The 24606-nt window shown below is 35.9% G+C and overlaps 1 protein-coding gene across 1 annotated transcript; it reads right to left on the reverse strand.

The window, feature by feature from the left end:
* Nucleotides 1-18253: 18253 nt before the first annotated feature.
* Nucleotides 18254-23392, reverse strand: LOC129938987 (uncharacterized). The gene has a single exon (XM_056046835.1). It carries the CDS (start codon nt 23390-23392, stop codon nt 18254-18256), a length of 5139 nt encoding a protein of 1712 aa, XP_055902810.1.
* Between the last annotated feature and the right edge of the window lie 1214 nt (nt 23393-24606).

Consider the following 24606-nt stretch of genomic DNA (forward strand, 5'->3'; position numbering starts at 1 on the left):
TGGCTGATAGACTTTGAGATGTGGGCGACCTCTCATTAAAGCTCCAAGGCTCATGATGGTCTATGGTTGCAATGGCCATGCCGACGACAACTTGCAATGTGGTGGCAACCACAAATATTTGTGTTTTAATCCGTGCGGGCATGTTGCGTGTGTGTGTTAGTATGTAGTCAGTGTCTATGACACCAATATACTGCCAACAATATAATCCACAAACGGATGATCTTTTTGCTGGCAAAACTTGATAGTTTATTAATATACCTTCGTATTATTTTTGTGTCCCTAGATTTTTTTACTGAGCAAAGTTAATATGAGGACTTAAAAAAGAGAGTAAGTTGTTGCAAAAAAAATAAGTTAATTGTACTTCCATTTTGTTTTTTGTTTGAAATGTTGTTTGTTAAAAATTGAGTGAAAGGCTACGTTATGGAAAAGTATTTATAAACTTCATACATAGGAAGTTATTGGTCCTATTCGTCAAATTGAAAATATTGACATTTCTTGACGTTTCAGGTCCTTAGAATCCATCGGTTTTACCTCGTGCATCGCGTCGTAAGGATATACCTTTTCGTCGGGCATATCCGGAAAAGATACGGGCTTCAATATAATAACTTCAAGACATGGAGTATGGATCTTCACAAAAGACTAGTGCGTTCTTTACTAACTTTTCATTCCTTACTGTAAATTTTTATTCTAAAAATTTTACCTAGTGTTAGAATCGATGTTTTTTACAAGATAAAATAGTTTGAAGGCAAACTTTAAATTGTTGCCAATTTTAACCAATTTTAAGTGGTATTTTAACTGAAGTCTGTTGGATAAGCGTTTAGCTGAAAATGTTCTTAATGTATTTAAAGCGCTGAATCTGAGTCCCATTAACTGCTCCAATGCTACCCACTTCACCAAAAAGTCTAGTTCGCTACTAGATCTGTATCTTGGCAGCGATGTTGGTAAGGTTATGCTTTACAGCCAGCTTTTAGCACATGGTTTTTCCGAGCACAATTTACTTTTTGTATGTTTGAAATTCGTTTTTCAGGTTGATCAACAATTTGTTCAATCCGAGGCTTCAAAAGCTTAAACACATATGACTTAGTGCTTGACTTTGACTGCGTAAAATGGCACTCACTGTAACATATTCTTCTCGTTAGGCATACGGCTCCATTTTGGCTGAATAGTGATATCTCTGCTCTGATGTCACGACGAGATGCTGCCTACAGTCAATGGAGACGTTACAAACTGGAGCACTTCCACAAATAGTATTGCAGACTGCGTAATCAAGTTGTCGTAATGGTCAGAACGGCAAAAAGACTTTATTATGAAAATAGATTTGGTTCCTTAACCTCTAGTAAGAAATTATGGAAAAACCTGCGTGAAATCGGTATTGGCAAACAATCCAAACAACTTGTTGGTGACGTTGATCTTGATGTACTCAACAAAAAGCTTACGTCCATGCCCTTAAACGTTGCTTTTCCCCTTCATTTCCTTACTGAGGAGGAACCAACTTCTATCAACAGCTCTCTGAGTTTTATAAGAAAACAGGAAGAAAACATTGTAGAGGCAATAATATCGAGATTACTGCTTCCATATATACTGCGCTTTATAACCTATGTACATATTTAACAGCATATTGATCACTGCCGAGAATCCTTTAGAATGGAAGAAGGCTAAGATTTTACCCATACCCAAAAAGCAAACAGGTACTGCTACAGAATTTCGGCCGATTGCCATTCTTCCGTTTCTTTCGAAGGTGTTTGAAAAAACAATTCTATCTTACAAACAACAACCTGTTAAGTACCTGTCAGTCTGGTTTTCGACTTGAGCGCAGCTGCTTATCCGACTTATTTTTTGTAACTGATGAAATAAGAAACACCGTTAGATTATTCAAAGGCTTTTGATACCGTTAATTAACTTTGGGTTTTCTTTAGAGTCCTGTAAGCTTGTTCTTTCGTATCTCAGCGGTAGGCAACAATGAGTGGTGGCCAATAGATATTCGTCCAGATTTCTCAATGTTTTGAGTGGAGTGCCACAGGGATCTATCCTTGGACCAATCCCCTTCTCACTTTACATAAAAGAGTTACCACAAGTTGCTTAAAATTGTTTAATTCATCTTTATGCTGACGATGTGTAGCTCCTGATAAGTTGAACTTTTGGGGCTAAAAATGATGCCGTAACTTTGGTGAAAGGGGATCTTTTCCCCATTTTACAGTGGTCAAAAAAGACCGATCTCCGCCTTAAAACTTACTGTGAAATCAACATCACTCCCCATCTATCACAAAAACTTTGACCAATCGGGTTTAATCCTGTTGAAACTTGACGACGAAACCATTGAATATGCTAGCACCGCTAGAAACCTAGGAGTAATATTCAATCACACACTCACTTAGGATGACCACCTCAAAAGTGCTATTGGTAAAGTCTATGGAAGTCTCCGCCTTCTTCAAGTCACTCGAAATTTCATCCCGAACAGAACTAAATTGCTTCTTGCTAAGGCCCTTATGGTATAAATAGCGATCTCAAGGCAACCTAGCCTGAGTTCCAATTAGCTCTATAGTGCGCCGTTTTGATAAAGGCCCTTATACTACCAACTATGTGGTATGGGTTTGAAATCTTTTGTATACTAGACTGTGTGACTAGCCGCAAATATATTTTTAATTTACGTCGTTATGATCATGTATCCATTTTTTGAATTTATACAAATTTAATATTAAATCATACTGTAAAATAAAGAATTTTCCAAAAGGGACGGGTTCAACTTGACAGTTCGTGGTGCCATATTTTGTATTTTACTTTCTGTCAAAATATCATATTTTATCATATTGGCAAGTTAGAAAATTAAGGAACAATGATACAATTTTATTATCAACGATGCTTGCGTTGGGCCCCGTTTTTGGGATGCATGTTCATCCTTCCAAGTCAAATTTTTGGGTCCGTTGTGATACCACATGGATCAGTTGATCAGCTTAACTCGTCAGACCAATTGGAGCTCCGAATGATGCGTAGGAGACAAATAATGTCAGAATTTTTTAGATCGCTGGTATCGTTGAAGTAGTAGACTCCAAGGCGTATTCTACGTCTTTGTGATAAGGCAGGGCATGTGCACAGAAGATGAGAGATTGTCTCCTACTCCTCCTCGTCCATGCAACTCCTACAAAAATCATTTGCCGAGGCTCCAAGTCGAATATGCTTTCCTATTAAGCAGTGCCCAGTCAGGACACTCAAAACGTAGCTAATGTGCAATCTACTCAGAGAGATTAATTGTTTTGACCGCCTGGCGCTAAGATTAGGCCAAATTAGTTTTTTCGCTAAACAGGTGGTGGTGTTATTCCACCTGAAGTTTGTTTTATCTATGGTATCTTGCTCTAGCATAAGTTTACATGTAGATAAGGCGATACCTATGCTATCATTGTGAGTCAGCAGAGGTAAAGTTGTTCCGCTTTTTGCAAGTTCAAAAGCTTTACAATTTCCTGGAATGTCTCTATGGTCCGGCATCCAGAAAAGGTGAATGTTGAACTGTGTAGCCATATCCGCAAGAGATGATCGAACATTAAGGGCTGTTAGTGAGTTAGTGTAGAAATATTCTAGGGACTTGAACGCAGCTTGGCTATCCGAGAAGATGCGTATATCATTAGTTGATATAACGTTTTCTTTAAACCAGGATAGGACTTCTTTTATAGCCAGGATTTCAGCTTCGAACAAGCTACAATGATCGGGTAGACGAAAGGAGAGACTTAAGTTTAGTCTATCTGAGTACACGCCTCAACCAACCCCATCCTCCGTTTTTGATCCGTCTGTATAAAAGTTTATAGGATCATCGTTCAAAAATGATGTATTCTTGGAGGTATAGTCACTTTGAAGCTATAGTTATTAAACTGAGGATGGGGTATGGTGTAGTCAATACTACTGTTTATAGTTCTGAACGAGTTCAAAATAGTGGTGTGGCCAATTCCATTATTGATCGACAGAGAGGAGGCTTGAAGCCGTTTGGATGTGTTAGCGGCCGTTTGCTTACTGAAAATGTCCAGCGGTATTAGGTTCAACAGAACATCAAGTGGATCGGAGGGGGTAGAGCGAAGTGCTTATCCCATACACAGGCAGGCTGTTCAATGGACTTTGTTGAGTTTATCGCGATTTGTCGCTATATCTAGCTTGCTCAGAGAATTTAAGTGGTACACCTTTATGATAGGATGGTCAATGAGTGGGACTTTGTATTTCCTTGTGAAGAGGACAAGGTTGGTTTTTTGTGGATTAACGCCTAGTCCACACCGATTTGCCCATCTGGTGAGCTTATTTAAAGCGGTTCTTTTAGTATATTGGGATGTTTCCCCGTTACTGCAATAGCAACATCGTCCTCATAAGCAAACACTCTGTATCATTTATTACTAAGTTCCAGAGGAGAGGAAATAGGACACCACCTTGTGGCGTACCTCTGCTGACACCCCTTTGTGCAGTAAAATCGCCCAGTTTTGAATTTTTAATCCTACTTATCAGCATCTGATTAATCTATTTGCTGATCGAATTATCTACCTTCAGAGATGTCAATACACGTGCAATTGCAGATGTTTTGACGTTGTTAAATGCACCTTGTATATCTACGAAGGCAACTCAAATCAAATCAAATGGGGTGGCGCAACAGTCCGTTGTGAACCAGGGCCTAGTGACTTACAACTCTCAACCATTCCTGTGTGCGAGTACTGTTGTCAGGAATGGAAGGGACCTACAATTTAAGGCCGAATCCGAACGGCTAATTTGAGAAAGCACTTTTTCATGACAAGAATTACTCTTGAAGGATTTGTCAATTCCTCGCAAGAGGCAGTACCCGCGAAAATTATTTTTTTAAATTAAGCTGGCACAGGCAGGGATTGAACCCAAGACCCCTTGCATGACAGTCCAACGCACAACGTACTTTTTATGATGGAGGGAATATTCGATTGTACGTACTATACTGTGTAGAGCCGTTTCAAATGATTTTCCTTTGTCGTAGGCGTGTTGAGCTTTGAAAGGAGGGACTTATCAATACTTGCCCTTAAGTGGATATCGATCAAACGTTCAAAAGTTTTGAGAAGAAATGATAATAAACTGATGGGTCTTAGGTCTTTAGGGCTAAATTGGATGGATTTTCCAGCATTTGGAATAAAAGCGACTTTAATTGTCTCCAAGACATCGGGATGTATGCCAATTTAAAGCATCCCTTGAAGATGTTTTCTAGGATGGGTATTAGAAAACTTGCATTTTCTTGCAGTTCAACTGGAACTATACCATCCGGATCTGCAGGATCCCATGCAAAATCCACATTAAACAGGAAATTAAACCAAACAACCAAAGGAAGTTTTTATAATCGGTCCGATTTTTCAAATTGAAAAATTTGACATTTCTCCACGAATCTATGAACGTACGTGCACACGCACGCAAAGAAATCTCTCTAAAAATCTTTTATTTCGACTCTAGGGACCTTGAAACGTCAAGAAATGACACAATTTTAAATTCGACAAATCAGACCCTTTACAATAACTTCCCATTTGAAGTTAAAAATGTAATTAAAGTAAACTTGACATTTATACAAAACAGTCAAAATCTGAATGTTTAAAAAAAAAGCTTCACCATTTTAATGAGACTTCAATTATTTTCCACAACAAATCTAAAGGTTGACCTTCCTTAATAAAACTTGTACAAAAATCACAAATGTTAATACAAATTTTAGTATTCCTGTTTTCTTTAAATTGTACGAACTTGTTTAAATAATAGAAAACAAAAATAAATAATATGTTCTCCTGTTTTTCAAGTGTCCAGTTTTTAGAAGCGAAGCCGATTAGGAAAAGTCCTTGCCAAGTACAAAAAAATAAAAAAAAAATAATTCCACTCAAATTAAACAACCACTCACATACATTTTACCTACCGGAAACGTGGCAAATGAAGTTTAGTTCGGATTTTTTGTTGGGGGGCTCTTCATTTCTTTTTTTTTTATATGTACGTATGCATGTATGTATGTACTATATCTCAATATAAATGGTATTCCTTAAAATACTCTCGTAATTCCAGGACGAACTAAATATATAAAAAAAAAACTTCCTAATATGTAAATTTGACGATGAACAGTAGAAAGTTTTGTATGAATTGTTGATAACTGTCAGGAATACAAATTAGAATATGGTTGACAGATAGGAGACAAAAACTTATATTCACAATACACAAAATATACACTTATACATTTACAGAATATACAGACATAAATAAAACAAACATCACTGTGTGAGATCCTTGTGGCAAAGTTTCACTTAAACCCGTTTTATTTAAATGTTTTTATTTGTAGGTTTTGGTTCTTTATTTTAAGAGCAAATAAATGAAAAAGGAACTAAATAAAAACATATAAATAACTAAAGGATACCGAGTCCTTGTTATGGAATGGTTATAGCGAGTAAGAATAGAGAGAATCAAAGAATGTCCTTCGAAAACAGTTTTTTTTCTGAAGAAAAGTATCATACCAAGCACATGTGGGTTTGAAGATTCTTAAGAAATGTTTCGAGGGTGCCAAAACAAGTTTAAACCTCTGGGAACCTTAGACATAAAATAAATATTTTAACTGATAGAATCAGAATGTATGGTATTCTAAGATTAATACTTCTTCCCTTCACTTTATTCTGAAAAAGCTCGATTAGTGTGGTGCCCCTGTTAAAAACGTTATTTTATTTATTTATTTTTTTTTTCTTATCAATTACATATTTTAAATTCACTATTAATAAATGGTAATGGCTTAACGTTATTTATTCTTATCAATACCATGAAGAGTTCTGTAAAGGGAAAAGTTCCACTAATTTAATACTCAATTCTGTTAAAGTAACTTGTCATATTAAAAAAGATTTTGTACTTTGAAAGTGTCATGTAACAACTCCAGATATTTTTTAGCAATGACTTGGAAAGGCATCGTGTGGTAAATTAATTCACTTTCGCTAGACACAGCAAGTTTCTGCAACTCGATATCTTGACAGAAATTTACTACCAAAGCTCTGAGGTAAAATAAGTCACATTTAGCAAAAACAACATTGGAAATAATAAGAACTTATCCAAATCCAAATGCACGTAGTTTGACCAATTTCTGAAAAAAAATGTTGGACATAATGAAGCACCCAACGATTCTGCTTTTTAAAACTGGTATGCCAGTTGACAACACCCATAATTTTAGCAAAACATATCAATTAAAGAACATCAACCCACGATCATCGCCATTAGCTCAAAATTTCTTGAACTAACCTGAGGAGAATTCTGCTCAAGGATCTGAAATCATTTGATAAGACAGTTGAATTGACACTTCGTTTTCACTTTACATTGAATTCACATCTTTTTTTTGGGCTCCTTTTCATCATTTATTGAGAATAGAAGGAAAGCTTGGTTTTGATTATGAAGTGGTGGTGCCAACAGTCTGGAAAGAATTCAAAGGATTAAAGCAATTATCATCCGAACAATATATGATTCTGATTCAGTGTTGTTCCAATAACCTACAAGTAAAAGCCCGGCCCTTTACTGGTTGGAATGTCTCTATAACAATTTATTAGTGAAACAAACAAATTAAGGTTTAAAAAGTCCGTTTCCATTTAGTAATACCAACCAAAGTTTATAGTATAGGTCCTCTGCTGAAATATCTACATTACCTTTTGATTCTCGAAATGCCTGACTTTTTACTTTCAAAGATAAAACAAGCAAATACGCAATTGTAAGCCAAAAACAAATTTATTGTCTACGAGTAGTATTTGACTGTGCATCAAAAATATTGATTGAAAACCAAAACCTTTGAGAAATAACAAATATCAATACCTTTAACTTGTAAAAAGCCTTCACATTCGTAGAAACCAGAAAGAAAAATCAGTAATGTAACGAATCCTGTTTACGTTTCAGTTAAAGTGTAGAACTTTGCTGGTCATGAAAAGAGCAACAAGAATCTAACTACAAAGAATCCTCAACTAGTCAATTTGCTCAATACATACCCATACACACACGAAAGCCAGTACAGACAAAAAGCTAAATAAGTTCCAAAACACAGAAAAATAGCACACACAGGTTTCTATCAGAGTCAGTACATTGTTACTTTTGTCCATGCACAGAAATAAAAAGAAAACCCTTCGTTCGTAGAGTGTTGCTCAGGCAGGGTATATCTAGGATAAAATAAAATAATGTAAACCGAGAAAGGATTTTTCTCTGGTCTTACATCCTACAAAATTGCATAGCTTTAGCTTCTGAAGCAGCCTGCCATTTACCAGTTTTGCTTAATAGAAAAAACCTCCAGTGCCAGCTGAAGAACTGAAGAACTGCGGACGAATTCTTTAATATGGAAATAGCTCGGTTGCTGCTGCATTGCACTTCTTCGTCTAACATTCGGAGAAATTGGTGGTGGTGTTGTTGACAGGGCAAAAGGATACTTCTTCAAATCACGATTAAAAAGATGATTGTGTGTTGAGTAGTGGTTTTGTGAAAATGTTTTATTAAAATTCCCTTTTTTAGAGGGCAGATAAATAATTTTATGCTTAGAATCGCAAAGTGATGCTGAAAAATCCCTCCTGGAATCTATTAGTGTGGTGTAAAAACTTGCAATGAAATTGGTTGGTTTGGGGGAAATTGATTCCAATTAAGTTATTTAACAATTCAACTAACTTTGTGGGGGGAAACTAAATTCATTAATCAGAATAACCAATTTTACGGTATAAAGTAATAAAGATTAACACGTAAGTGGCTTACTCATAATTCATACAAATTTGAATTCAATTTAGTTTGCAGTTTAGAGCGAAAGTAGATAGTTAAATAAATTTTGGCCTGCATTAAATAAAATATTCGTTTAAATTTATCCATTTTCTCAAATCTATTAATTTCATATAGTTATTATGCTTAGAAGGTTAATTGAATTTTATTTCTAATAGAATTTAAAAAAACAATATTAAGAGTAAGAGTCTATCTAAGCATCTCGAATCGGCCGCAAGATTGCGTTAGAATTTCATCTGCCCATTACAACTTTTTGCTATTTAATTGATTATTCGTCGATTTGCCTCCAACCAGTTAACATAGTTCTTGTGGGGAATAATTTTGTTTCAATCAATCTTTCAACGAAATTGATTATTTTTAAATGAAACTTAAATACATTTTTTTTTATAAATTGAGTCGCTTTTTGAATTCAGTTTAGTTAACACGCCTCTAAAACTTCTTAGGATTTATTATTGTTATTCATTGAACTATACGTTTATGTACAAAAATATGCTTAAAAGCTAATAGCTACTAGGTCTTCTAGCTCACTTAGGATTTTGCAGCAATTAACTAAAATATTTTTTCTAGTGCTTAAAAATAAATTGATTTTTTTTTTTGTACAATTCACAAAATAAGTAAGAATTCTGAAATAAGATTACAATAAACCGACTTATTTACGATAAAGAATTCATTATTAACCACATATTTGAAAATTTGGAGCAACTTAAGCAGATATGACTAACCATAATAAAATAAGTAATATGTTCAGACTTTAAACATATTACAGGCGTTGATAAAAGGAAGGATCTTAAACACTTGAACTATAAAATATGAGGTAAAATAGAGTTTACGTGTTATTTAATTAAGTTTATTTTTATTGCATAGTAACTTTAATACTAGATATACTCAGGAGAGGTTGTAGAAGACTTTTCAATCGAGCAAAAAAGACTAGACATCCCCAAGATTGGGACTCCTATAGAGAATCCCTCAAAAAGTATAAACTAGAATTGAGAATAGCCAAAAGATCCTCATGGAGATCCTTCTGTAACTCAATAGAAGAATCCGCGGAGGCATAAAGGATAAGAAAGATTCTCTCGACAAATCCAACCATGCCTACTTGTCTTAAAAACTCAGATGGTACATGGACTAACTCTTGCGAAGAAACGCTAAACCTGCTATTAGACACCCACTTCCCGGATAGCTCCCAATCCGCTAATACAACAAACAGTCCTGGGTCGGGTATTAACTTAATTTTTCCTCAAGGTCTGGTTACAAAAGAAATATTGACATGGGCTCTGAATAGTTTCAAACCTTACAAATCTCCAGGTCCAGATCAAATCATACCAGCTGAGCTACAATAAACCATTGATATAACTTCGCCCATCATTGAAATGATCTTTAAAAGTTGTATAAATCTGGTCTTTACACCTCAGCGATGGAGAGATGTAAAAGTAGTTTTAATTCCCAAGACAGGCAAATGCTCGCATGTCAACCCTAAGGGCCTAAGACCTATTAGCCTCATTCATCTTTCATTCTCAAAACTCTGGAATGATTGATCGATATCCATATACATAACAACATTGAGAAGAGACTATCAATGTCTCAGCTGCAAAGGGAAATCGGTAGAAACAGCCTTGCACACTCTGGTAAGAACTATCAAATACTCCCTAGAGAAAAAGGAATATACTATGGTGGCCTTCTTGGATATTGAGAGCGCTTTCAACAACGTTGACACATCCGCTATCACATCTGCTATGACGAACTTGAACGTCGAATACTCAATCTGAGTTGATTAATGTAATGCTAAAAAGCAGGATCATCAACTCTAGTTTGGGAGATTTTAGCACAAAAAGGTCTGTCAGTAGAGGCACTCCGCAAGGTGGTTTTCTGTCCCCTCTCCTGTGGAATATAGTGGTTAACCAACTACTAATATCCCTTGAGAGGGAAGGCTACAGAGTGGTTGCGTATGCCGATGATGTTGAATCGCTGTCACAGGAGAACATCCTAATACACTGAGAGACCTCCTCCAAAATGCACTCAATACGCTCACTAGATGGGCTGATAACTGCGGACTTAGTATTCATCCTCAAAAAACAGACCTCGTTTTTTTCACACGGAAATACAAGATCCCAGTAATTGTACCTCCTTCAATAAAAGGTATACCACTAATTTTTACCAATGAAGCCAAATACCTTGGTCTGATATTGGACACAAAATTAAGTGCGCACTGCATAAGCGGGGAATTGAGAACCACACCCTCAGCAGAGTTAGACACTCTCCTCCATCTGACACCCCTCGACATCTTCAATAAACAAGTGGCAGCGAGTACAGCGATAAGGATCGACGCCTCATCTCAATGGACCAACAACAATGTGGGGTACTTCATCATTTTGAACTTCTTTGATTCTATACCAAAGTACATAGACTACACTATTCCTAAACCCTTATTTGGAAAAAAACTTCCAGGTATCCATTCCATCCAGAGATGAATGGGAAGACAAAATGGATAACAAAAGTATTCATCTTTATACAGATGGATCCAAGACAAATGAGGGAGTTGGTAGTGGTGTGTACTCAGAAAAGCTTAATCTAAGCATCTCATTCCGCCTCCCCAATCATTGCAGCGTCTTTCAAGCGGAAATTTTAGCGATCAAAGAGGTTCTCTCCTGGCTAAGAGAAAACGTGATATCAACTTCTGATATCCGCATCTTCTCTGACAGTCAAGCTGCTATCAAATTCCTTGACGGTGTCTCGACCAAATCGATTGTCGATCGTCTCTTATGGAGATGGCGCAGCAATTTAACATTCACCTCTGTTGGTTGCCGGGCCACAGAGACATCACGGGTAATTGTAGAGCCGATTAACTCGCCAAAAATGGAACTGTCATGCCTATTTCACCTGAAAGGGAGAAGATAGGTATACCGATAGTTACATGTAAACTTATGCTAAAAGAAACAGCTTTTGCGATAGCAAATTCTAGCTGTGCCACGCTTACCAAAATGCGCAGCCACAAAACTCATATGGCCTTCACTGGACCGAAAGCGCTCTAAAGACTTCTTCTCAAAGCAGACTTCATATTAGCTCCCTAATAGGTGTCCTTACGGGACACTGTCTTATAGGCAGACACGCAATACGACTTGGCGTAGCCTCAAATGACTTCTGTAGGAGCTGTATGGACGAAGAAGAAGAGGAAACAATCTCTCATCTCCTATGCACTTGCCCTGCTCTTTCACTCAGACACAAACTTCATCTTTGGGATTACTCTTTTGATAATCCCAGTGAACTAGCTAAAAATTATATCAAATATCTTCATCGCTTTATAAAAAGCTCAAAATGGTTCGACTAGTTAGAAGTAATTCTCTAAATTCATGTGGTATCACAACGGGTCTTTTTCTTGGACTAAGTGTGTGGATTCTTAATCCGCAGCCACGTTAACCTAACCTTACCTAACTTTAATAAAAAACTTTTTTTTCAAAATGAAAAATAACCTACTTTAATAAATGAATCTATAATTTTAAAATTTGCTTTATGAGCTTAAATGTACAACATATAATTTATATCTTGAATTACAATATTTAAAGAAAAATATTTAATTTAAAATTTAATTAAAATTAAATAAAATGGGAAGTATTTTGATAAAGAATTCATCAGTATTGACGTCAATTTGTCAACTAGAAAATTTTACGAATACAAAATGATTTTACCTCCAAAACAATTTTGTGCAACGAAAAATAAGGTTTTTAAAATGTGGTAAAATTTTAAGAAAAATTGAATTGAGAGTTTAAAAAAAAAAAATTAAAAGAAAATTTAACAAAAGTTGGTAAAATTGATTTTCGACTCAAATATCTTTTCAAAAATTTTAGATATTGGCTTTAAAAAACTTTTATCTTTTAGAAAATATTTATGTCAATATTCAGTAAAATTTTGAGAAAAATGGAATTGACAGTTATTTAAAAAAAAAAAAAAAATTGAAAAAAAAATCTAACAAAAGTTGGTAAAAATTGATTTTGGACTCAAATATCTTTTCAAAACTTTGAGATCATGTTTTCCATCTCATTTTAACGTACAAATTTGGTATAAATTGATGTTCGGTTCTTGATATCTCTCTTATTTATTTTATTCATCCAATTTGTAAAAATTTAAGAAATGCTGATAAAATTTTTAATAATTTGTTTTCGGAAAATCTATTTAATAAAACTAGATCTTCGAACTAAACTATTTCTTTATATGAATAATATTGTTATGGTAATTTTAAACTTTGTAAGAATAATTCAACTGACAAATTTTTTAACCCAACACGAAAACCTTCAAACTTTTAAGCAAGACAAATCAACGGGTTTGATGGGTAGTTACAAATGTTGGTCGCATCCCAGCCTTTTTTGTTTTTTAGAATGGCGTTTCTATTCCGTCAAAATCATTATTAAAAATCTGTATTAATACGTTTCTGAAAAAAATAAAACGGTTTTTCTTTTTCAGACTATTTACAGTAATTTTTATACATGTTTTTCAAAACATATATAATGTTTCATATTCATTAAGTTAGCAAAACATTTTTAAGACAATAATATGTGTTAATTATTTTTAAATTAAAGTGAATTTTCCGTTTTGATCCTCTTTTAGGTAGTATTTTTGTTAATTTATACTTTTAAATAATATTTTTTATCTTCTTTGTGCTTTCTTATAAAATCCCGATAAAACGTTCGTTCCTGTTACAAAAAAAAAATACATTTAATTAAGTGCCGTCTTATTTTCTTCAGATAGTTAAAAAATAGGACTCTCAGAGCAAACTTTATAAGGATACAGTATTTTGAGATGCGAAATTTCCAGACAAAGTATTAGGACATACAAAGTTTTGTGCATGTAGCATTTTGGTATTCAGTATTCTAAATTTTGTGTTTTTTTTTGTTTTTAAATACAAGATATATTGAATAATGATAAACGTTGTATGAATGCAGAACTAGCCTAAGTCCAATATTTGTATTTTTCGTTTTACTTGATGAGGAGAGAAGACGAAAATCAGTCGCAGTATACACGTGCCTATGTGATGCCCGATCCCGGATTTAAATGTACTTTAAAAACTAAGCATATGAGTGAACACATTTTCAAGTTTTAAATTTTGTTGTTGTGACCAATGCAAGTTCGGCGACTACTGCTGGCACTTGGTAATGGCGAAATCAGCTAATGTTTCTGGATTGAAAAATTTTAAGAGATTTTAAGTCTTGAATTGCTCTATTCAAAGTCAAATATGTTAAAAACTGCATTCGTACAGAAGGGAAGCGACCCATCACTCGAAATTTTTAAACTCGTTTGATGTGCCAAGGGTTCTACAATATCTGAATCTGAATTCAAAATAGGGCAATGGTTCACCATTTTCCGTCTGGTGGAAAATGATATTCAAGCAATGATAAAAATAAAAATAAAAGGAAAATCTTACCATAAAAAATCCGAATATTCCAATAATTCTTCCCATTTATTTCAAGAGAACTAAATTTTCAGTTCATATTTTATTTTCCATGACAATCCATACATTTTCAAAGTTTTCTTCTGAATTTTCGTCAAAAGATTAAATGTGTGAGTTGTACACAAGTTTTGTAAGAATGAAAATCTTTGGAGAATAACAACGATTTTTACATAGCTATTGAAATTTCTAATAATTTGAACAATATTATGGTCTTAAAAATGTTGGCTAGAAGTCTGCTAACTTTCCTAAAACATAGTTTAAAAAACCCTGTGTCTGGTTTAGAATATTTGATGACGATCACTTGTAATAAAGAAACACATTTCTAAGCCATTTTAACAATGTTATTCGTGATATAACAAAGTTTGCTCAAAGCATTAGAGAACTTTTCATTTACTCCCAAGAAACTGTAACTAACCCAAGCAGACTTGGCACAGCAGGCGTGATGGCCCTTAGAATTACTACTACTATTTTATATTTTCATAATTTGCTGATTTCGGTGCTATATCTTAACCTGCAATGTGAATCTTTAACCTTCAACTTTATGTCCTAAAATTGTCCTTAAATACAAAATAAAATTATAGCTATCAACTCAAGTGCGTGAAGGCCATTGAATGTACGGAGCAAATGATAAGTAATGCCCAATCACCAATAATCACAATCGTTATAAGATAAAGACTTTAAAGTTAGATCCAAATATAGCTATTGTCATCGTTTATAATTGAGAAATGCCCATTGGAACATGACTCGATTTGTTTCTAATCAGTGCGTGTCAGAATAGAGCCTAGTATTACAGTACGTAAATGAAATTAAAACAACGAGCTGTGATTAAATTTTTAACCGCCGAAAATATTAATCCGACAGACATTCATCGTCGCCTAAAAGCTGTTTAAGGTAGTAAAATTGTAGACCGAAGCTCTATCTCTTTCGGTTTTTATTAAAATTAACTGACCATGGTAAAATGAATATTCTGGATAAAAATCGTGATGGACGACCTGTTACTGTTACGGATGAAAAACATTGAATTCAAGTGGAGGAAGTTATCAAAAATGATCGCGGAGTAACTTAAAACCGCATAGTTGATATTGTTGGGATGTCGAAGGAAAGAGTCTTTGCGCTACCAAAAATGTTGACAAAGGAAAACAAGAACATTCGAGTTGAGTGTAGCTACAAATTGTTGAATCGTTATCACCAAGAATGAGAACAGTTTCTCTTAAAAATTGTGAACGGTGACGAAAGTTGGGTGCATCACTACGATCCAGAAGAAAAATTACAGAGTATGGAATATCGCCATGTCACTTCTCCCCAGCCCAAAGAGTTCAAGGCCTTCAGCGGAAAGATTAGGCTTACATTGAGACACTGAAAAAATTGAGGAGACGTGTGTGTCTCGTTCGTGGATCAACTGACACCATTTTGTTGGATCACTATAACGCCCGACCTAACACATCAAATTCAGCAGTACTGCTCTCCAAAAGTTGAAAATCTAGGTTCTTAAACACCCACTGTAATCACCAGATGTGATTTCTACTTCTTAACAGACCTTAAAAGAGACTTCAAATGACCCAGTTTACGTCGCACGAGATATTAAAGGAAGCAGTGAAGTCTTGGATAAAAGAAAAACCAGCTGCAGGTCGATCGCTGCCTCTTGCGAAGAATTGACAAATTCTCCAAGAACAATACTTGTCGTGAAAAAGTGTTTTTTCCCAAATTAGCCGTTCGGATTCGGCACATAGACTGTAGGTCCTTCCATCACTACAATTACTCGCACACAGGAATAGTTGAGAGTTGTAAGTCAGCCCTGGTTCTCTACGGACTGTTGCGCCACCTAATGCTTCTAGTGATGTTTCAATGAAACTTCTTCTTCCAAAATATCTCCCATAAAACTCATATAAAATTTAGAACAATAGCAAACGACCAGTAGCGAAGTCTTATTTTGGTTTTAGAAGAAATATTCGGAAATATTCTTTTGTACAATGAGAGAATAGGTATTAGGTGCATATAGTTTCTTTTTCCTTTTTTTTTTTTTTTTTTTTTTTAATACTCAGTTGTTTCATGTTCCTTTTCTATGAAACATATTGTTCAAAGTACTACCCGAGGATAGGAAAATTCCTTTGCAAAAAAGGATTGTACATGTAGTACTGTACATGGCATAAAATATCCAAATTTGACATTCCCTAAAGGAAATGAATACTTCTTTCATAATAATTGAGAAAGTTTGCATTGTTCTACTGTCATATATACATTCAAACATATGTATATACAATATATACATGTTTGACAGTCCATCGAATGAAGTTTATATTTTTGAAGATACATCTTTTTCCAAATGATATTTTTTTATGGAAGGAATTTGTATTTGAAATGTGCTTTGTATCTGGGTTAGTAAAACGTTACACATTCAAATTCAGTGTTTGCTTGGATTACTCTTCAAGTCTTCATTGCCCTTTCGTGTATATTTAAGGTCAGACAACTAAATGTTTTATACATTTTGTGGAGAGGCAGCAAAACTCGAATACGGTTTCTTGAGGAAATTATATTTTAATACCGAAAACAATTAAAAAAGAGAGTGGACTGCGATAAACACTGATAACTTCCCATTATTGCCTATTAGGATATTGTTTTTTTTTACAATTTATAATTGAACTTTTTTAAAGCTTAAGCTGTCTTTTGTCTCATTTTTGTAGATTTTAATTTGTCCGTAAAACTAAAAACTGTCAATTGATGTATTTTTTAATTTTCCTGAAAGTTACAAAAATGAGTTTTCTTTTAAGCTAATCATTTTTAGTATATAAGATTTTTTTCGAATATATACGAATACGGAATTTGGAGTCAAACATAAATTGTTCACAGCTATTTTTAAATTTCTTTCGTAAAAACTAAAAATACCTTAAATTTTTGTAAGTCCTTTCCGCAAGTTATTATGTAGATATAAAACGAAATTTTGAAGCCGATATCTATCTTGAGATAAAACCGACGAAAACAGATATTTCGAACAATTCTCTAAAAACCTTTGATTTAGATTCTAGAGAACTAGAAACGGCGAAATGCTCAATTCGACAAATCGGACTAATTACAATAAGTTCCAATGGGAAGTTAATAATACTAGTGCTTTTAATTAAACAAACCATTTACGGTGACGTATAGTGTACACTGTACAGCCTCTCACTCCAAGTTGGGTGAGTCTTCCTTTACTGCGCTGTCCTGTGGGTGCGGATACGAAGACTTTCCGGGTCGGAGCATTGGTTTCCATGTGGTCTACGTGACCCAGCCATCTTAGTCGTTGGGCTTTTAAACTTCTGGCTAAGTCTACGTTGCCGTACAGCTCGTCGTTCCATCTTCTCCTCTACTCCCCTTCGATGCACACGGGACCGTAGATCGCACGAAGAAATTTTCTCTCAAACGACCCAAGGTGCCGTATATAGCAAGACGGGGATTTTGAGCGACACTTTGGTCCTTCGAGGGAGGGCTTTGCCACTCAATTGCTTTCTGAGCCCAAAAAAACAGCGGTTAGCAGGAGTAGTTCTTCATTTTATCTCAGCACTGGTGTTGTTTTCTGCGTTTAGCCTAAGAAGACAAAGTCCTTGACTACCTCAAAGTTATGTCTGCCGATTGTGACGTTTTGACCGAGACGTTCGTAATGTAGGTCCTTTCTTGAGGAAAGCATGTACTTTGTTTTGCTCTCATTAACCGTTAAACCCATTGTTCGTAAGTTTTTAAATAAAATAAAAACACACAAAGTTTTAGTGGACTGTATTCTGTGATGGTTTAATTACGAATAATGTTAATAATCAGCTAGGATTTGAGAATGCATAACAAGACTGTTAAGGTTTTCATATTCTTCTTTGATCTTCGTTCGCATAAGCATGTACATACAAATTATTTGCAACTTGTTAAAGACTAAAGAGAACAGTTTTGTGTGGCGTGATGCGCCTTATGTAATTTATAATTATGAAAAAATAAGCACAATTAGTGTTGCCATCTTTACGTTTTAGTCAAATATATAATAAAATGATTTTAGTGATAGGTCTTTTAACTATTTTATATTTTAATCTCGAACATTCCGCCAGCCTTGAATTACATTCAATCATCCAGGGGTAGTATGCTTATCTTAGTCACAGGCCGCTTGAATAATCCTGTTTTGGTGCGGACGGTAGCCACCCGTACCAAACCATCACCACCAGCATGGGTTGCAGTTACCTTACCAATCTTCCAGTAAGCTGGTGGAAGATTTTCGTCTTTAAGAAGAACGATGTCGCCAATTTTGATATTTGGTTCTGCTTTATTCCACTTCTGCCTTGGTTGCAGAGAGGAAATATACTCGGATGACCATTTTGACCAAAACCCTTGGGTGAGCTGTTGCACCAACTTCCATCGTGCCAGTAGAGACATCTTAACATTGGTTACGTCAGGTTCAGGAATAGCTACTAGTGGACGCCCTGTCAAGAAATGACCAGGAGTCAAATAGCTGGTGTCATCAGAGTCAGATAATGCACAGAGCGGTCGAGAGTTAAGTATGGCTTCAACTTGGGTAAGAAGTGTTGTCATCTCTTCAAAATTGAGTGTACTTTGACCAATAACTCGTCTTAGATGGAATTTGACTCGTTTTACTCCAGACTCCCAAGCACCACCAAAGTGAGGAGTGCCAGGGGGGATGAAATGCCATTGGATACCCTTTGAAGATAAGAAATCAGATATTAAGATATGGTTATTATGAGACGCAAAAAGTCGGTGTAGTTCACCGAGCTGTCGGGCAGCCCCGACAAAATTTGTCCCATTATCACTGCGGATATGAGCACATAACCCTCGTCTAGCAACAAAACGTTTTAGAGCAGCTAAAAAGCAATCGGTACTGAGATCACTTACTAGCTCTAAATGTAATGCTTTCGTAGTAAGACATATAAAGAGAGCAATGTAAGATTTAATTATTGGAGCTCTTCTGCCATTGTGTTGCCTTAGTAAAAAGGGACCTGCGTAGTCGCAGCCAGTATCGTAGAACGGATAAATACCATGAAGTCGATATTTTGGAATGTTGCCCATTAATTGACTGCTGGTTTGTTTACTGTGCCTATGACAAATTGTACAACGATGCACAACAGATTTTGCCAGATCTCGTAGGCCTACGATCCAATAGCTCTGCCGAAGGGTGGCAATCAGAGTTGTGACTCCAATATGATGATTGTCCGTATGACAGTCCGTCACAATTTTTCTTGTAAGGCTATGATCTTTATGTAATATAACTTGGTGTTTGCAGTCAAAATCAGTCTCCAGGTAGTCAAGTCGTCCGCCGACTCGTAGAACCCCACTATCATCTATGTACGGAGCTAGCCGCTTTAGTTTACTGTTAGCTTGAACGTAATTATTATTCCTCAGGTTTTTGATGTCATCAGATAATGATTCTTCTTGGGAGAACTTGTATAGAATGTTTTTTGCATGTTGTAGCTCGGTTACCTTTAAAGGAGATTTATCATTTTTTTTATTTTTCAAATTTAAATAAAATCTAAAACAGTATGCGAGGACTCGATATAGCCTAATCCATTTAGATAATTTCCCATTTAAGTCAGATATTGTTCCTACGACCTTTGTTGTGACTTGAAGAATCATCTGTTCCCTTGAACGCTCTTCTTCTTGGGTTGAATATGTTGCAGCTTCCGTATCTGGCCAATGGTTTTGACTCAATGAAAGCCAAGAAAGACCTTTCCACCAAAGATTGTGTTGTATTAAAACAGATGGAGTTATACCTCTACTAGCGCAGTCAGCGGGATTGTCTCCTGATATAACATGTAGCCACCGAGCTTGTGGGATGGAATCTAATATGTACGATGTTCTATTACTCACGTATGTTTTCCATTTTCGAGGATGAGATGACAGCCAGGCCAATACTATTTTCGAGTCCGTCCAGCAGTAGATGGAATCATCCTTGATTCTGATAGATGTTTTTAGGAATTCAAAAAGTCCAGCAAGCAAGTGTGCTCCACATAACTCCAGCCTGGGAATGGAGACCTCTTTCAGCGGTGCAACCTTAGTTTTGGCCATTACTATATTAACAGAAGCAGAGCCATCGGATAGTATTCTGCGACAGTAAATTACAGCTGAGTATGCCGCTGAAGAAGCATCGCAAAAGCCATGAAATTGTACCTTATTTTCCTGTGTGAATAGAATTCGTGGAATATTAATTTGGTTCAAAAGATGAAGTTGAGTATGAAATTTTGTTGATTCCTCAATTATTTCATTAGGTAACCTATCATCCCATCCAATCTTTAGGAGCCACAATTTTTGCAATATTATTTTTGCCATTATTATAGTTGGAGAAACCCAGCCTAAGGGGTCAAAGATCTTTGATATTTCAGACAACAGCTTTCTTTTTGTGGTTAAATCTGGGTTTTTTTGAGAAACATCAAATAAGAAGCAGTCAGTTACAGGATTCCACGATATTCCCAATAAGCAGATGTTAAATTCATTTGGAACTTCAACCACAGAGCTAACCCTATTTTCAATAGGTATATTCGAAATAATTTCTGGACGATTCGAAGCCCATTTTCTTAAACTGAAGCCGCCAGCCGTGAGCATATGGTCTAACTGTGACGCAAGTTCTCTTGCTTCATTAATAGTATTTGCACCTGCCATACAGTCGTCGACATAGAAATTTTCTATAAGTGCCTTAGAAGCTAAAGGAAATCGATGACCTTCATCTAAACTTAGCTGTTGAAGTGTTCTTATAGACAAGAAGGGGGCAGGTGAAGTTCCATAAGTGACTGTGGTAAGTCGATAGTGCTGTATAGGTTGATCTGGGGAATCGCGCCATAAGATGCGTTGGAAGTCGCGATCACATTGTTGTACTTCAATCATTCGAAACATTTGCTTTATATCAGCTGAAAAGCAGTATTCAAAGCACCTATAACGCAATATAACTGTAGTCAAGTCTTGTTGTAGAGGTGGACCTGGTAACAAGATTTCATTTAAAGACTTCCCGCTACTAGATTTACAGGATCCATCAAAGACAACGCGAAGTTTAGTAGTGAGACTTTTGTCTTTAAACACAGCGTGGTGTGGCAAATAATACAGCTTGGTATTTTCCCTATTTATTTCTGCCCCTGAAATAAGTTCCATATGTCCTAAAGCTAAATATTCGGACATAAAGTGTCGATAGTCGTCTCTAAGCTTATTATTTCTAGCAAATTTTCTCTCCATAGCGAAGAGTCTATTTTCGGCAGATGTATACGAGTGTCCTAATGCTTGACCTTGAGAATTAAAGGGGAGTCTAACTGAATATCTACCAGCTTCATTACGTTGCACTGTATTTTGATATATCTCTTCTGCTTTTTGTTCATCTTTTGTAGGTGGGATCGTTCTAGTTGGTAGTTCTTCAGTTTTCCAAAACATTTGCAGAGTTTTATTTAGATCATTTTCTTGAGTCGATATATTACATTGGACTTCCGAGTCAGCCAAATGGGGACCACAAATTACCCACCCAAACAGAGTATTTTGGGCAACTACTACCTTATCCTGGATAACCTGCTCTTTACAAAGAATTGAGAAGAAGTAGTCAGCTTCCAGGAGAATGTCTATTTTCTTTGGCTCATTAAAATGGGGATCCGCCAAATCCAAGCAGTTGAGCTTGTCCCATGTTTTTATTTGGATTGGCACAGATGGTTGATCCGACGTTATATTACCGAAGACTAAGGCGGAGATGTCCAGACAGAGTTTTTTATTAAAATGGGAATATATTTTTAAGTTGGTTCTACCTTTAGAAACACCCACCTTGCTAGCTGAGAGCCCTAGGATTTTAACATTAGCTGGATGTCTGGGAAGACCTAAACGCTCGGCGCACGCGGATGTTATCAGAGTATTTTGACATCCAGAGTCGAGTAAAATATTACAGCGTTGTAAATTTCCCTGGTAATCTGCTACGAAGACCATTGCAGTTGGAAGCAAAGCATTGAATTTTATTAACTGGTTCGAAGCTTCGGAGCCATGGGACAAAAGATTATAATTTTGATTGCTAATAAGAGCGCTGGATTCAGCTGTAGTGGGAATCGCTTTATCTTCAGGTGTTTTTGGCTTCTCTAGGTTGTTTGAGGTTGGAGGGGTAGATGTGCCAGCATGGGCAGAAGCAGTAGAGCTTGCGCTAGGTTTGTAAGTCACATGTAGAGAAGAGTGGTGTCTCAAATGACATTGCTCACAAGAATGTTTGGAGGGACATTTATTTGCTGTGTGTCTAGCTTTGAGACAGTTAAAGCATAACCTTTTAGTATTAACGAATTCCCTGCGTTTTGCTGTGTCTAATACTATGTACTTTGGACAGTATGACAGATGGTGATGATCTAAACATTTTGGACAGGCATTATCGATGGCAGACAAGTAAGCACGAGTTGATTTATATTTTATAGGAGCTGCCGCACCTGTAGTTTTAACGCTTGGTGTCGACGGTCCTATCTCTAATGCATCACAACGCAAATTCAAAAACTTTGTTAAATCTTCTATTGTTGGATAAGCCTTTTCTACTACATGCTCAGCCCATGCTTTATGGGTATCACTATCTACCTTTTTTAGTATAAGTGCAATCAGCCATGGATCGCGTCGCTCTGCTCTTGGCCCTAATGCCCTTAAACCTCGTATGACCTGATCAAAGGTGTTAACAACTGAGCGAAGCAGTGTCGCGTTCGAGGAGTCTATCCTTTTAATGTCAAAAAATGTTTTAACTAGTGATTCAATGACTTGCGATGGTTTATCATAACGCTCTTTTAATTTTCCTAAAGCTTCCTCATAATTGGTTTCCGTCACAGCTAGGTGCTTAATCATCTCCTCTGGTTCCCCTTTTAGTAAACCCTTTAAATATTGAAATTTTTGAACCTTGCTAAGACGCTCATTTTTGTGGACAGTGGTGTCAAAAATATCCCAAAACGGTTTAAATTTATCATATTGACCATCGAAACTTGTCATTTGAAGATGAGGCAAACGAACCTCTTGGCGATTGGAAGTACTCTGACTAAGCGTTTCCGCTAGCCGTTGAATAGCATTAGTTTCACTTGAACCTACTGAAGTGCTGCTCAGGCGCTCTAAAAATGTTGTTTGTTGATCGACAAGCTTTTGAAAGGCATCTCTAGTAACAACAGTGGAGTTGTGAAGTGGTTCATCGCTTAGGGCAGCAGCTTGACGCTCAGAAACGTGCCTGGTATATTCGGCCTTTAGTTTGAAGTACCTATTCTCAAAATCTGCCATTTCAGTTTCCCTGTCTGGCGGATCCTCACCTAACTCTAATATATCGTCGTCAATTTTAACAAACTCTTGAAAGAGAGTTTCAATTCTGTCTAACCTAGCTTGTATTTCATGAATGGAAAGTCTCGTTGGTTATTGTGTTGAGAAAGTTCTCAAACCTAGTTGCAGTGCCTTTGCAACGAGAACGTTTAAGCTTTAGCGCGTCCATATTATTTTAATTTTTTTTTTTTAAATGTTCAATTCGCAAATATGTAATATAATTTTTTAAATGTTACCTTGTGACTGGATAGGTATACTTCTCTTATAATTTAGTTGATTTAACAGCGATGGTTCCTTATATTTCAGCAACGGGATTCCTTTTGTAGAAACAGCAACGGTATCTCAAGAAACGACAATCTTAATTTCAGCAACGGGAACTGTACTCGTACACAAGCCACAAGCAACGATCACCAACACCGGCAACAGCAACAGGTCGCACGATTTACACTTAATAGTTTTTTTTTCTTTTCTTTTGCAGCTAGGCACCTTATATTATTGCAGCATAGGCACACGATTCAAATTAATAACTTTTATTTAGTTTTTTAAAAAGAATTAATTTCATATGGTTCGATGGACCAAAAAATGTTCGTAAGTTTTTAAATAAAATAAAAACACACAAAGTTTTAGTGGACTGTATTCTGTGATGGTTTAATTACGAATAATGTTAATAATCAGCTAAGGATTTGAGAATGCATAACAAGACAGTTAAGGTTTTCATATTCTTCTTTGATCTTCGTTCGCATAAGCATGTACATACAAATTATTTGCAACTTGTTAAAGACTAAAGAGAACAGTTTTGTGTGGCGTGATGCGCCTTATGTAATTTATAATTATGAAAAAATAAGCACAATTAGTGTTGCCATCTTTACGTTTTAGTCAAATATATAATAAAATGATTTTAGTGATAGGTCTTTTAAACTATTTTATATTTTAATCTCGAACACCCATTTTTGCAGCCTCTGCCTCAATACTCAAAAAGTCCCCATTGACTTCACGCTGAGTTCTTCTGATTATATCAATGTCATCAGCATATATGTACAAGTAATTAGACAGACTTTTGAAAGATAGTGCCTATAGCGTTGACGTGCAAACTCTGAACTATAATTACAAGTACAATGTTAAAAGAAATTGCATGACAGCGCATCACCCTCGAAAGATTCTGTTGTTTCTAACCTTAA

This window comes from Eupeodes corollae, chromosome 1, assembly GCF_945859685.1.
Source record: "Eupeodes corollae chromosome 1, idEupCoro1.1, whole genome shotgun sequence".
NCBI lineage: Eukaryota > Metazoa > Arthropoda > Insecta > Diptera > Syrphidae > Eupeodes > Eupeodes corollae.

Bases quoted from the DNA above. Each gene is read 5' to 3' on its own strand.
- LOC129938987 (XM_056046835.1), bottom strand. From the start codon at position 23,392: ATGGCAGATTTTGAGAATAGGTACTTCAAACTAAAGGCCGAATATACC.